This window comes from Nannospalax galili, unplaced genomic scaffold (assembly GCF_000622305.1).
Source record: "Nannospalax galili isolate Female #2095 unplaced genomic scaffold, S.galili_v1.0 scaffold622, whole genome shotgun sequence".
Lineage (NCBI taxonomy): Eukaryota > Metazoa > Chordata > Mammalia > Rodentia > Spalacidae > Nannospalax > Nannospalax galili.
The window spans coordinates 374,256-388,974 of NW_008348570.1; the positions used below are offsets into that span (position 1 = coordinate 374,256).

The 14,719-nt window shown below is 41.8% G+C and overlaps 1 protein-coding gene across 2 annotated transcripts in view; it reads right to left on the minus strand.

Annotated features, from left to right (window-relative positions):
* The window catches only part of Cdkl4 (cyclin dependent kinase like 4), a 53,412-nt gene that overhangs the window by 28,049 nt on the left and 10,644 nt on the right, over positions 1 to 14,719 (minus strand). For both annotated transcript variants that reach the window (XM_008845501.2, XM_008845502.2), the window contains exons 2-4: positions 13,990 to 14,209; positions 10,006 to 10,127; positions 5,953 to 6,025 (exon numbers count right to left, since the gene is read on the minus strand). In XM_008845501.2, the coding sequence (XP_008843723.1) occupies positions 5,953 to 6,025; positions 10,006 to 10,127; positions 13,990 to 14,157 (363 nt within the window). In that variant the 5' untranslated portion in view covers positions 14,158 to 14,209. The remainder of the gene's footprint in view (positions 1 to 5,952; positions 6,026 to 10,005; positions 10,128 to 13,989; positions 14,210 to 14,719) is intronic.

The window sequence follows — 14,719 nt, forward strand, 5'->3', positions numbered from 1 at the left end:
AGTAAGTTTAAATGGGTTGCTTTAACGACCTTACTCTAGAAGTGATAGTGGGTAAAAAGAGAACAAAATAACTAGTTATTTTCTTAAATCCATTGCGTCTCAAATTTAATGTACACACTGATCATCTGGAACTTGTTCAAGTGCAGATTCTGTTTCTGCAGATCTGGAGTGGCTGGGAGCCAGCATTTCTAACGAGCTCCCAGGTGGTCTCTGTGAGCCACTTTGTGACCAGCCAGGCCTCAATCCCTTTCTACTTTAATCTTTATTGCCTTGCTGAGGATTTTACTCTGAAGATAATAAGGTGCACACGGTGTCCTTAGGTTGAAATCTCAGAGTTTTGGGCAACAGATCACTTTTTCTATTCTTACTATTTATTATTTTTATTTCATGTGTGTGAATGTATTGTCTGCAGGTATGTAAGTGTACCACATTCATGCAATGCCCACAGAGGCTAGAAGAGGGTGTTGGGTAGCCTGGAACTGGAGTTACAGATAGTTGTTAGGTGCCATGTGGGTGCTGGGAATCAAACCTGGGTCCTCTGGAAAAGCAGCAAGTGTTTTTAACCTCTGAGTCATCTCCCTAGTCCTTCTTTTTCTATTCTTTTGGAGTATCATGAAAATGCCTTTGAAAATGAGAGTATAATGGCTTGTGAATTTTCTTTTGCATGAATTTAGGTAACTAAATAGAAAGCCAGCTAGCCACACAAAGGCTGGATCATAGCTTGAGAAAAACGGGAAAGTTCAGGAGTAATTTCCATCTTCAGGGAGTGAAATTATCCCATTTTTAAAAATTTCATTATTTTGTTTTTTATTTTCATTTTATTTTTGCCAGTGAAATAGCTCAACAAGTAATGGCACTTTCTGTGCAAGCCTGGCAAGCTGACTTTGATCCAATCTCCAGAGCCCATGTAACGGTGGAAGGAGAGAATCAGTTCCACAAAGCTGTCCTGTGACCTTCACATTCACACTGTGGCATGCACACCCAGCCACCCTCACATCATACACATATACAAAACAATAATAATACTAAGAAATTATCTATTGTTAATAGTAGTCACAGATTATTAACAAGAAGCTTTCAATGTTTTAAAGCTTAAGGTATAGGATATGTTGTTCCAAGCAGAGAAATAATGCCAGTTGCATTGAGCTACAATAATTACTGGGTTGTAATCAGGTAGGAAGATTGATTGATTTGCTTATCCATCCACCTTTCCATCTGGTTATTCAATAGATATTTATTGAACACCTCTTATATAAAAGGTCCATGCTAAGCATCAAAGAGATAGAAAGATTAATCCTTAGACATTACATCAGTAATCTAGTATGCCAGAGAGTATCTGGGTTTATAGGTAAAAAGCACAAACACAGCCAGGTGTGATGGCACATGCCTTTAATCCCAGCACTCTGGAGGCAGAGGCAGGCAGACTGAGGCCAGCTTGGTCTACATATCAAGTTCCAGGCCAACCAGGGCTACCTTGTCTTATAAACAACAACAAAACAAACAAACTAAAAAAAACAAACTAAAAACCACACAAACGTTTGTGGTAAATAGTGTTTTTTTTTTTTTAAGGAAATGATATATATAAATATAGTACTAATGTGTGAAATTTTTAAAAAAGTATTAACAGGCCAAGTGTGATGGTTTATTCCTTTAATACCAGCACTTGGGAAGCAGAAACAGGCCGACCTCTGAGAGTACAAGGTCAACCTGGCCTACATAGCGAGTTCCAGGCCAACTAGGGCTACCTTGTCTCATAAACAACAACAAAACAAAACCTTATTAACTACATAAAATTCCCACATCAACTTTAGGTGAACTTGCTATCTCCTGTATCATGATGAAAACCAACAGATGCGTTCAGTTCAACAGCATTTTTCTTAATCTGAAAGCAATAAGCTGCATCATGAAAGCCTGAAAACCTGGGCTGTGTAGCTTATGGACAGCATCGCTCTCCACTCACAGAAAATAAAGACTCAGTTTATTCTAATGGAAACTTTTCTGACTTTCTTAAAACTAAAGAAAGCTTCCCTAAGTACTGATACTTAGTTTCCTGATCTTGAGTTTTCTTTTTCAGCAATCCCAGACTCCCATGGTAGACATTCTCCTGGCATCAGAACTGACCATATGGTAGTCTGAATCTGTGCCCTGGCACTCTCTCCAAGCACCCACTCACAAGGTCTAGAGATATTTTTATAAAAGCTCTTATTCTAGCAAAAGCATAAGGAGCCAGCTGGGGTGAGCTCTCACTGGTCTAAGATGGCAGAGAAAAATGACCACAATTATCACATCTATAAGATCTGTGGTTCTACCAATATCCCAAGCCCACTACTGTGCACTGATGGAGACTGCTGAAATACTTACTCATCTCTCTGAATATTGACACATAAGAAATCATCCTGTGTTTTTCTTATTTTAATTGACTTTTTTGTAGTACTGGGGATTGAAACTTGCCAGTTTTGCACATAATAACCAAGCACTCTATGAAGGAACTATATCCCCAGCCTTAAAAGACTTTTTACTTATTTTTTGGTATTAGGGATTAAACCCAGAGAACACTAAGCAAGTGCTCTACCACTGAGCTACATCTCCAGTCCATATTTGGCTTCCTGTATTTTACAGTAAACAGAGTCCATAAGGGTAAGCTATTTTCCATGCAATTCTTCTTCTTATTATGCTTTGAAATTTTATTTATGTATTTATTATTATTTTTGTGTATGAATGTTTTGTGTTCATGTATGTAAATGTAGCTCATGTGTGCAGTACCCAAGGAGGATAGAAGAGGGTGTTGGATCCCTTGGAACTAGAGTTATAGGTGGTTAGTTGTTAGCCACCATGTGGTTGCTGGGGACCCAACTCAGGTCCTCTGCATGAACAACCAGTGAGTGCTTTTATCCACTGGGCAATCTCTCCAGCACAATTATTGGGTTTGTTTTTTTTCGTTTGTTTTTTGAGACAGGCGCTCACTCTTTAGCCCAGGCTGGCCTCAAATTCATGATCCTCCTCCTTTGACTTTCCAAGTACTAGGACCACACCCAGTTATAATGCCAATTAAAATGCAGAAACAGTAATACAATTGGAAAACGATCATTTTTCCTTTTTAAATTGTTTTTATCATATTTAGAGCCTCTCCTATATGAACTCTAATATATAAATATACACATCATATGTATTTTTATATGTATTATATATATATGGCCAATAGAATTGTGTTTTTGTCCCCAAGTGCCCTTCTGTGTAAGTTCTTCCACTAGAGCCTGATTAATCTGCCAAGAGTATCACCTTTAAACGAGACTGAATCTCCCCTTCCCAGCAGCCATCAGTTGCCAACAATTCCTTGTATAGGGTTGGGGTTTCTTACCCACTTCCACACTTCTATTCTGGGATTTTGTCTGGCTTGAGCTTACGCGGGACTTGTGCATGCTGTCACCATTGCTGTGAGTTCATATGAGGAACTGACCAGCTGTCTGGAAAACTGTTTCCTTGTGGTCACCCACCACCTCAGGCTCTTACAATCTTTCTGTTCCTTCTTCAGCAATGATCCCTGAGCCTTGGGAGGCAGAAGTTTGATATAGCTGTCCTATTCAGGGCTAAGCAGTATGAAATGATTATTTAAAAAATAGATTAATTATTTTTATTTATTGCATTCCTTGCATTATTCATATCACATACACGCAGGTGCCTTTGGATGCCAGAGGGTGTGGAATCCCCTGGAACCAGAGTCACAGGCAGTTGTGAGTCACCTGATGTGGATGCTAGGATCCAAACCTGGGTCCTCTAGAAGAGTAGCAAGCACTCTTAACCACTGTGCCGCCTCTCCAGTCCCCTGAATGACTGTTTTTTAATCTTAATGAAATAATGGTTTCAAGCATCATCACTGGATGTGGAAACCATCAAGTAAAAATGGAAAGGATCAAACCAGTAACTCCTAAGTCGACCCATGGGCAACATCACCAAAGCTGGGATGACCACCCATATATCTCATATGTTGATATACTAGGAACATGGGGACTGGAATGATGACTCAGTAGTTAAGAGCACTGGTTGCTCTGCAGAGGACCTGGGTTTGATTCCCAGCACCCACATGGTGGCTAACAACCACCTGTAACTCCACTTTCAGGGGATCTGACATCATCTTTTGACCTCCATGGGCACTGTATGATACAGGTTTGCCTATACTCATACACATAATAAAATAAAAATAATAAGATAGTCTTTAAAAATAATAGGAACATGGTACATTAAGCTTTGCTGTCTAAAAATACCTAAGCCTGGAACTAGGGAGTTTGCTCAGTGAGTAAGAGCACTTGCTCTTCAAACATGAGGGTCCCCAGCACCCACATGAAAAGCAGAACATGGCTATGTGTGCCTGTAAAACCCAGACATTGTGGGGTAGAGGCAAGCAGATCCTGACAGCTTGTTAGTCCTGCTCTGGCAATGCATGCACAAAACCCTGCACACTCATGTGCATGCATATACCACACACATACACACAAAAACCCTGCACCTGAATATGATCAAGTCTCTCTATATGATACCAGTTTATAGGAAAGCAGGCGAAAAAGCCAAACTGAATTAACACAGGACGTAATCATTCAAAGCTGTCTCTGTAATAGTCATCAAAGTGTGTTCTGACACCAGCAACTTCAGGAATATTCAGGGAATAGTCAAGTCTTCAGAATTCCAAGTCCAGGTCCTACCACAGATGTACTGAGCCAGAAAGTCCCAGGTCATAACCAGCAAGTTGTGTTTACCAGGCCTTTCAGCTGACTTTAATGCAAGTCTGAGAACTATAGCTCTTAAAATATTAGTGGCATAAGCCGGGGTGGGGGTGGGGGGTGTGGCGCACACCTTTAGTCCCAGCACTCAGGAGGCAGAGGCAGGTGGATCTCTGTCAGCTCAAGGCCAGCCTGGTCTACATAGTGAATTCTAGGCCAGCTGGGGCTACAGGGAGACCCTGTCTCAAAGAGTTCAAAAAAAAAAAAATTAGTGGCATAGAAAAATTAAATTAAAAAAAAGTAGGGTAGGGAAGACTATTATAGAATAAAAGACTAAGAAACACAGTAAGAACAAACTCAGCCAAAATGAAAAATTATTTTAACCCAATTTAAAACTAATACAAGGAATCATTAGTATGGTGGCAGAAGGAAACACTAAGTTCACACAAACTTTTAATTCATAAGTTAATAATAGCTTGACTTCTATGGAAGTTGGAAAAGAGCCATGAGCGATGAGCTTTTCCCCATATCTGGAACTTGCTTTGATTTTGTTCTGGTTCTTTCTTTCCTCTGTCTTTAGCTTTTCAAGTTGTTCCTGAGATAGAAAACCATCTGTTCTAGTTTGTTCCTCCATTGCTGTGACAAAACACTCTGACCACTATCAGTTTGTGGAGGAAAGGGTTTATTTGTCTTACATCTCCTGGGTCACAGTTGGTCACTGAGGGAGCCCAAGGTAGGAACTTAGGGCAGGAACCTGGAGGCCGGTGTTGGAGCACAGGTCATGGGGGAATGCTGCTTATTGGCTTGCTCCTCTGGCTCCCGCTCAACCTGCTTTCTTTCTTTTTTTTTTGGTCTTTTTGAGACAGGGTCTCTCTGTAGCCCCAGCTGGCCTAGAACTCACTATGTAGACCAGTCTGGCCTTGAACTCACAGAGATCCGCCTGCCTCTGCCTCCCAAGTGCTGGGATTAAAGGCGTGAGCCACCACGCCCAGCTTCAACCTGCTTTCTTATATAACACAGGCTGACCTGCCCAGGGGTGGCACCATCCACAGCAGCTGGGCCCTCCCATTCACTCCATAATCAAGAAGATGCACCAATAGACATGGCCACAGGCCAGTCCAATGGAGGCAGTTCACCAATTGAGGCTCCCTCTATCCAGGTTTGTCAAGTTGACACTAAAGTTATCCAGCACACCATCACAAAAAAATTACTAAAAACATTAGAAAATGTGACTTACGTTATGTTTGTGACAGAAATGAAGAGCTTGGAGTGTTTGCCATAACACACTTTTGATGACTCTGTCAGCCACACTGTAAGAAAAGAACAAAAAACAAAAAAAGGAAATGAAAACTCTTAGGATGGAGTTCTAGGAGCAAGGGCTGGGAAAATGGGGGGGTGGGGGGAGCCAATGGGCTTGGTGTACTCAAAGAGCACAGTGCAAGGCAGAGGGAGGGTCCAGAAAAAAGTCTTTATGTGTGTGTATGTATGTGTGTATGATCATGTCTGTGTGGGCACATGTGGAGGTCATAGTGCAGCCTCAGGTGATGGGGTTCACCTCTACCTTGTTTGAGACAACTCCTCTAATCCCTTTGGTGGTTAAGTACTGAAGCGTGCACTGGAGTTACTGTGTAAAGGGTGCAGTTTGCAAGGAGGGTTTACAGCCAACAAGGAGGCCAGGGAGAATGATGGTTGTGTTAGAATGGGTTGCTGTGAGCTTCCTGTCCCTGGTAGACTCAGCATTTTGCATGGGAAATATTGGCAAGTGTCATTGGTCAGTATCATTTCCACTGGGGAATTGGAGATCTGGGTGACTTTTGTCTGGGAATATTCTAGTCTATGCTCTGTACATCAGAGTAATCATATTCCCTTTAACTCTTGGTGTTTTTCCATTATTCATGTCACCTTCCTGGTAGGCCTTCGTTTACATACTGCCAAGTTACCCTCTCTCAGGAAGGTTACAGCCATTGGACTCCTACCAAACATCTGCACAGATATGTCTGCACCCTCAATCAGTGTGCCATTTGGTTTGTGCCAATGTTATGCTTGCCTATGGGCACTTAAGGTAAAGAGCTCTCATTTTGTTTTTTATTTGGTCTTCATTAATTTTTAGTGATTAATAATTTCACATCATGGGGTTGGGAATAGAGCTCAGTTGTACAGCGCCCTCCTAGCATGTGTGAAGCCCTGGGTTGGACCCCAGGAACTACATAAAACCAGTCATGGGGGCTGGAGAGATGGCTTAGCAGTTGAGGGCACTCACTGCTCCTCCAGAAAACCTGAGTTGGGTTCCCAGAACCCACATCAGGCAGCTCACAACCAACTATAACCTCAACTACAGGGCACTAATGCCCTCCTCTGGCCCTTGCACTCAGGTATACATACCCACCTCTCCTCTCCTAATTAAAAATAAAAATGAATCTTAAGAACAAAACAAAAAAAAACAGGCATAGTGGGGCAGACTTGTAATCTCATCACTCAGGAAGTAGAGGCAGAAGGGTCAAAGTTCAAAGTCATTTTCAGCTACATAGCAAGTTGGAAGCTAGCATAGGCTGCATGAGACCCTGCCTCAAAATACCTATGTAAATAAATATTCATATGATTATTGGATACCACATTTCTTCTTTTGTGTATTTCTAGTTCACAGCTTTTTGTTCTATTTTTCTTTTTTTTGTGTGTGGTGTTTATATGTACATGCATGTTTTGCATGTGGACACACATGTACGTGGGTGCATATGCACATGTGTGCATGTGCATGTGGAGGACCGAGGTTGAAGTCGGGAATCATTCTCATTGCTCTTCCACCATATTTATTGAGGCAGGATCTCTCAATCAAACCCAGAGCTCCCTGGTATGGTTAGTCCGCTAGCTAGCTTGCAGTAGGGATCCCCCAGTCTTCACCTTTTTTTGCAGGAGGGCTGCCATGCCCACTTGGCATTGACGTGTGTTTCTAGGATCCAAACTGTGTTCCTCGTGCTTGTGTGCCAAGAACGTGAACTGCTGAACCTTCTCCTTGGATCCTGTTAGAGCCTGTTACATTGATCTGTATACCCCGCTTTTGTTTTTTATTTGCAGTTGCTTTTGTTTTCTGTAATTTATTTTTCTTACAGTTTCATGCATACATATACAATATATTGTGATCCTACTTCCCCCATTATCCTCTTTTAGTCCCACTTCCCTTCCATTGACCCCCTTCCTCTTCCCAACCACCCCTGTCCTGCTTTCACGTCTCTTTTGTGCCCGTGGCCATCTCATCAGGGCTTCTTGTTCTGGTCTCTGTACCCTTACCATGTGCAGACTTGGGGTGCATCAGACTGCTACAGATGCTATGGATCTTTTCTCAGTGTGTAGCTTATCTTTCACCTCTGCTGATGCAGATGGGATTGTTTTCACATTTTCAGAAATCAGAGAACAAAGGTTTCTTTTACTAGATATCTATGGTGAGGAGTTTTAGATTAAGCTGGGTATGATGGTGCACATCTGTAATCCCAGCACTTCGTAAGAGGAGACAGGAAGATGATAAATTTGAGACCAATATGGATTGCACGAGACTTTGTTTCAACAACAACAAAAACAAGAATAAACCAGAACAAAACAAAAATTAAAATTTTACAATTAAAGCTGAGTGTGGTGGCGCATGTCTTTAATCCCAGCACTCAGGAGGCAGAGGCAGGTGGATCTCTGTGAGTTCAAGGCCAGCCTGGATTACATAGCAAGTTCCAGGCCAGCTGGGACTACAGGGAGACCCTGTCTCAAAAAAACTTTCTAAAATTTATTTTTATAACTGGGCATGGTGGTGCATGCCTTTAAATCCCAGTACTTGAGAGGCGGAGGCAGAAGCAGGCAGATCTCTGTGTCAAGGCCAGCCTGGGATTAAAAGGATATGCCACACTCAGCACCAGAATTAGAGATTGTATTAAAGATGTATTTTTATCTCACTTTTTTTGTTCTTTTTTGAGACAGGGTCTCCCTGTAGCCCCAGCTGGCCTTGAACTCACAGAGATCCTCCTGCCTCTGCTTCCCAAGTGCTGGGACTAAAGGCGAGTGCCACTATGCCTGGTTTAAAGATATGCTTTTTAAAATATGTACTTTATTTAATTTTTTGTTTTATTTATTTTTATTTTATGTGTATGAGTGTTATGCCTGCATGTGTGTTAGTGCACCTGTGTCATGTGGTACCTGTGGAAGACAGAAGAGGGCATCTGACCCCTGGAACTGGAGTGACAGATGGTTGTTAGCCATCATGTGGATGCTGGGATTCAAACCCAGGTCTTCTGCAAGAATAGCCAGTGCTCTTATCCTCTGAGCCATCTCTCCAGCCCCACTATTAAAGATATTTTAACATAAGAGACAGCAGGAGGGTTAGGAAAGCAGGTGTTTGGAAGGAAGAAAGGCACAGATAAGAGCATTTGTGCACTTCTCAGTGGTGAGACACCCAGGTTTTATTCTTTAAGAATAATCGGCTTGGACACAGTGGTTCATACCTATAATCCCAGCACTTGGGAGACTGAAGGAAGAGGATTGTCACACATTTGAGTCAGCTTGAGCTACACAGTGAATTCAAGGCTAGCCTGGACCAGAGAGTGAGCTCCTGACTTTAAAAAACAAAAACAAAAATGGGGCTGGAGAGATGGCTCAGTGGTTAAGAGCACTGGCTGCTCTTGCAGAGGACCTGGGTTCAATTTATAACTCCAGTTCCAGAGGATTCTATGCCTTCTTCTGACCTCTGAGGGCATTACACAACACATGTGCACTAATGTACATGCATGCAACACACTCATACATATAAAATTAAAAAATATTAAAAATAAAACAAAAATAAAGGCAGAGGCAGGTGGATCTCTATGAGATCTGGTCTACATATTGAGTTCCAGGCCAGCTGAGCTACAGGAAGACCCTGTCTCAAAAAGATGATACAGGAAATATTGCAGTTATTAGCATTTCAAATTTTATCAATCACACAGACTTTTACACTTTGACATAATGGTGAATTATATGAATAGATTTCCTCATATTGAATTATATAGTTCACTCCTTGATTCCAAATACGCCAATATATAATTTACCCTCAAGATACTCTGTATTTCATATTAATAGTATATTTGTCTGCATAGTAATAGTTTATCTAGGTTAATATCCAACTGTCCTTTGAGCACATCCTACCTGAGACTGGAGGGGGTAGCCAGATGTATCAGGATAGAAGGGGGTCTGGAATTTGTAATCTTCCATGGTTAACTGCTCATAGAAGGAAAGAGAACTGGTCATAGGGAATTTCAGTTTCTAGATCACTTACCCATTTGGGTTTCTTTCCAGCTCATTTAACAGTGTGTGATCACAGTACTCAAAAACTAAATGCATTTTCCTTTTTCTCCTGAACACCTCGATGAGGTTCACAAGGTTTGGGTGTTTCAATTGCTGTAAAAGAATTGAAATACATACTTTAGTGTATGTGTCCATTAATAGCTGCTCCCCTCCACTTGTTCTGATGTTAAGAGAACAAGTCTGTTTCTGTCTCTTGTGCAGAATTTGTGTGTGTGTGTGTGTGTGTGTGTGTGTGTACGCATGTGTGTGTGCAGAGGTTGATGGCAGGTGTCTTTTCTTCCTCTGTCAATCTCCTTTTTTCTTTCCTTTATAAACATTTATTATTATTATTATTATTATTTGGTCTTTTTGAGACAGGGTCTCCCTGTAGCCCTAGCTGACTTGGAACTCGCTATGTAGACCAGGCTGGCCTTGAACTCACAGAGATCCGCCTGCTTCTGCCTCCTGAGTGCTGGGATTAAAGGCAGGTGTGCACCAACATGTCTGGCCATTTTTTTCTCTTTTTTTTGTTTCCTTTAAAAGAAAAAAAAATTTTTTGAGACAGGGTCTCCCAGTCCCAGCTGGCCTGTAATTCACTAAGTAGACCAGGCTGACCTGGGTCTCACTATGTAGACCAGGCTGGGCTTAAACTCACAGAGATCTGCCTGCCTCTGCCTCCTGAGTGCTGGGATTAAAGGTGTGCACCACCACGCCCAGCAAAAGATTTTATTTTTAGTTATGCATATAAATATGTGTCTGTGTGTGTATCTGCACATGTGAGTGCAGGTGCTCCTATAGCCCAAAAGAGAGCGTCAGATCTACTGGAGCTGGTGTTACATGTCCTCTGCAAGAACAGTATGCACTCTTAAGTTCTGAGCCATCTCTCCACCCCTTTTTGCCATGTATTTAATGCCAATGTCAGTTGGATTTAAATTCAGTCTGGAATCTAGTGTTGGCTCTCAGCAGTACGAGAGTCCCCACTCTATAAAATTTTTATTACACTTTTTAGTCTAGGAGCCCCTCCGATTGGTGATAAAGTCACTAATGTGCTACTATTCACTAATAGTGAGAGTACTCTTTTATGTCATGTTTTTGGTCTTTGATTCTGCTGTTTGTTCTGATTCTTCGAAGTTTTATGCGTCAAACTCCGAAACTGAAACATTTCAGAAAGCAGTCTTGGATTAATGTTTTATTCTCTTTTTCTGGTTGTTTTTCTGTTTAATCTTTTAAGCTAAAACTAAACTGCTGATGAAGTTAAACAATCTATCCTTAGAATGACTATAAAAATCTTCATTAAAGCTGAAGGAACAGGTGAAAACCAGACAGTCCCAGGCAAACTAGCATTCATGGCGACTCTGTTATAATGAGGGTGATTATATTGTTCAGTGAGAACATGGCACTGCTTGATGGGATGTTAACCACACAGGAAACTGGGGCAAAAACTAACAGGACTGCCCTGGGCAAACCAGGACAGGTAACCTCTCCTATTTATAACCCATTTTCCTTGCTTTCCTAATATAGTAGACAAATCAACTTTCCAAACCCTATGCTGTTTACCCAGAGAGATACATAAAAAGAGAATACTGTACTTTGTATATTGTTGCTGTTCAGTAAATATTTTGCAGGCCCAGTACCCAGGGGAGAGCCTTAAGTACATTCAAGGCTTCATGCTGAATGTCTGCAAAGCCTGGCTCCGTTAAAAACAAAAACAAAATCAGGGCTGGAGGTGGTTCAGAGGTCAGGAGTGTTTCCTGCCTAGAGGACCTGAGTGAGCAGCTCATTCCAGCTATAACTGGATCTGATGCCCTCTTCTGGCCTCACAGGCACCTGCACACATGGCACACATTCACACACAGACACAGACAAGGAATTACACACCACACACACACACACATGCATGCATGCACACATATATGTAATAAAAATAAATGTGTAAAAATTAAAACAAAACAAAATCACCTAACATCTGTGTATCTGCTGCTTAGTAAGTCTGACAAAGGAGAATCTGTTATACATGAGAGATGCGTCCAGAGCCCCAAATCAATTTGCATTCTATGTACTCCACTGCCTGAAAGAGCAGGCCAAAGGTTGGCAGAGTGGGTCTCACAGAAGAGCCAGGCGCGCTGCGCTGCAGCGAAAGCACAGCAAGGCAGCCAGAAGCCAGACGGTTTTCCTCCTGGGAGGATAAGGGAGTCACAGATACTACTCTATGAGAGGTCCAAGTTTAACTCGTGGAAACAGCCTCTGGGCAGATCACCGATTTACATCTACTTTGCAAATGAAGTTGGCTTAGCTCAGCCAGTGATCTCTAAAATAAAACAGCTAATGTGAGGAGGTGAATCAAAGTTAAATTGCAGGAGCGTGTGGGTAAAGAGGAATATGTGCCTCGGCTTGCATGGGTGCAGCATACCGAAGGCAGAAAGTATTCTGAGCCATCACCAAGACACCACACTGAAGGATTGAAGTGTGGCTTCTTTGCACCTTAGATTAAGGCAGTTATAATTTAGAAGTATCCATCTAAGAATTATCTTTATGTGACGACTAGGGAGGGGGAGAGAAAAGTGTAAGAACGTTATTTTTTTCTTAGCCTACCCTGCAGTTTAGCCCAGTACTGAGTGCCAGAGCCGGCTGGTTCGCTAGCGCCCTCTGCTGGCCAAGCGGTAAGAGTGAACATTTTTTTTCTTTTTTTTTTTTTTAAAGACTTACTATACAGCACTGGTTGGCTTGGAATTTGCTATGTAGATCAGGCTGGCTTAGATTTTACAGAGCTCTGTCTGCCTCTGCCTGGGATTTAAGGCATGCGCCATGGACAGCAAGTGAACCATTTTTTGTTTTCGTTTTTTATCAAATTACATTTAAAACGAAACACTACAATATTATTAGATGTGAAAACCTTCTGCATATATTTGAAAAGGAGAAATAATGTACTTATTATTCTTTACAAATTGAAATCTCAGTTTACAAAACCCCCACAAAATCCAAAGATACTTAGAAAATGAAGGTTGGCTGTGTGCTCTTCAAATCACAGGGTCTTGTCAGTGGCTGTGTGGTTCACTCACTGGCAACTTCTCTATTGTGTGGGAGCTTGTCAGAAATGAGGGATCTCGGGATCCATCCCACAGTCACCCTACCTCCAAACCCTGCATTTCAATAAGAACCCCAGAGGATTCCTGTGGACTAATGTTAACGTTGGAGAAGCATGGCTCCAGGCCTTGCGGTTCTGAAATCTAAGATGATGGTGATGGTGATGATGATGATGATGATGATGATTTGGCCTTTTTGAGACAGGGTCTCCCTGTAGCCCCAGCTGGTCTGGAACTCATTTTGTAGACCAGGCTGGCCTTGAACTCACAGAGCTCTGCCTGCCTCTGCCTCCCAAGTGCTGGGACTAATGGTGAAGATTTTTTTTTTTAAGGAAGAATTTTCCATTGAGACCACAGGAGTCTTGTACATCAGAATAAAAACAATGACAACGAAAGCACCAACGTAAGAAATGTGTAAATGGCTGGGTGATATTTACTCTTAAGAACTGGGGCGGAGCAGGTAGGGGCTGATCAAAGTTGATCCCTACAGGGGCACTAGTGCAGGGCCCCTCTACCCATGGAAGTACTCTTGGAGTTGTTGGTTTGTTGGGAAAGTATGTGGGGACAAGGTCCAGAAGCCCAGGCAGGAGGGAGGTTGGTCAACACTGGGGTGCGGGGCACTTAGGTCAGTGTGGCTATTTCCCAGTCAGAATGTGAGGTACTGAACGCAAAGTACGGCTATGTTTTAACCTCTTCCTGCTACACTCATGTCTATGAGATCAAATCAAAGAGGCCAAAGTCCAACCCAGCGATGACTTATTTCCCAAAGTTGCTGACACCCAGGAATTTAAATTCAACAGGAAAGAAATATGATTCTAAATTTCTCTGTATTTTCAGCATATAAATTTCACCTAAGGAGAGTACAAATATCAGGCTTTGGGAAGTTAACTTACCTTCAACATATGTATTTCTCTCAGTGCTATTTTTTTAACAACAGGATCATCTTCAGATTCCACAAATTTTTTAATAGCTACTACTTGTCCAGAGGATTTATTTCTGCATTTGAACACAACCCCATAAGAGCCTTCTCCAATCTTTGCCAGTTTTTCATACTTTTCCATTATAAAGTGACTTAAATGATGGTATTGACTGACTTGCAGTATAACGTTGCACCTGGAAAATAAGAGTCACTTTTATCAAATTATTCAGCACACAAGGAAGTGTCTCACAGGTCATATATAAACAATTTGTCTAGGTAGCTTAAGGTTTATTTGCATTGATTAATTTTAAAGCCCATTTCTTTATTATTTTTATTTTGTGTGTATGAGTATATTGCCTGCATGTATGCAAGTGCACTCCTGTCATGAAATGCCCTCAAAGATAAGAGGGTGTGGGATCTCCTGGAACTGGAGTTACAAACCATTGTTAGCCACTGTGTGGGTGCTGAGAATCTGACCTGGGCCCTCTACAAGAGCAGCCAGTGCTCTTAACTGCTGAGCCTTCTCTCCAGCCCCTAATTTTAAACTCATTTAAACATACTTGGTGGTTTTGTTTTTTAAGATTTTAGTATTTTTAAAATTTATGTGTGTCTCTGTGAGTATACCACATGGTATGGGTGCCTGTGGAGGCCAGAACAGGGTATCAGATCCCCAAGAGCTGGAATTAGAACTGGTTCTGAGACCC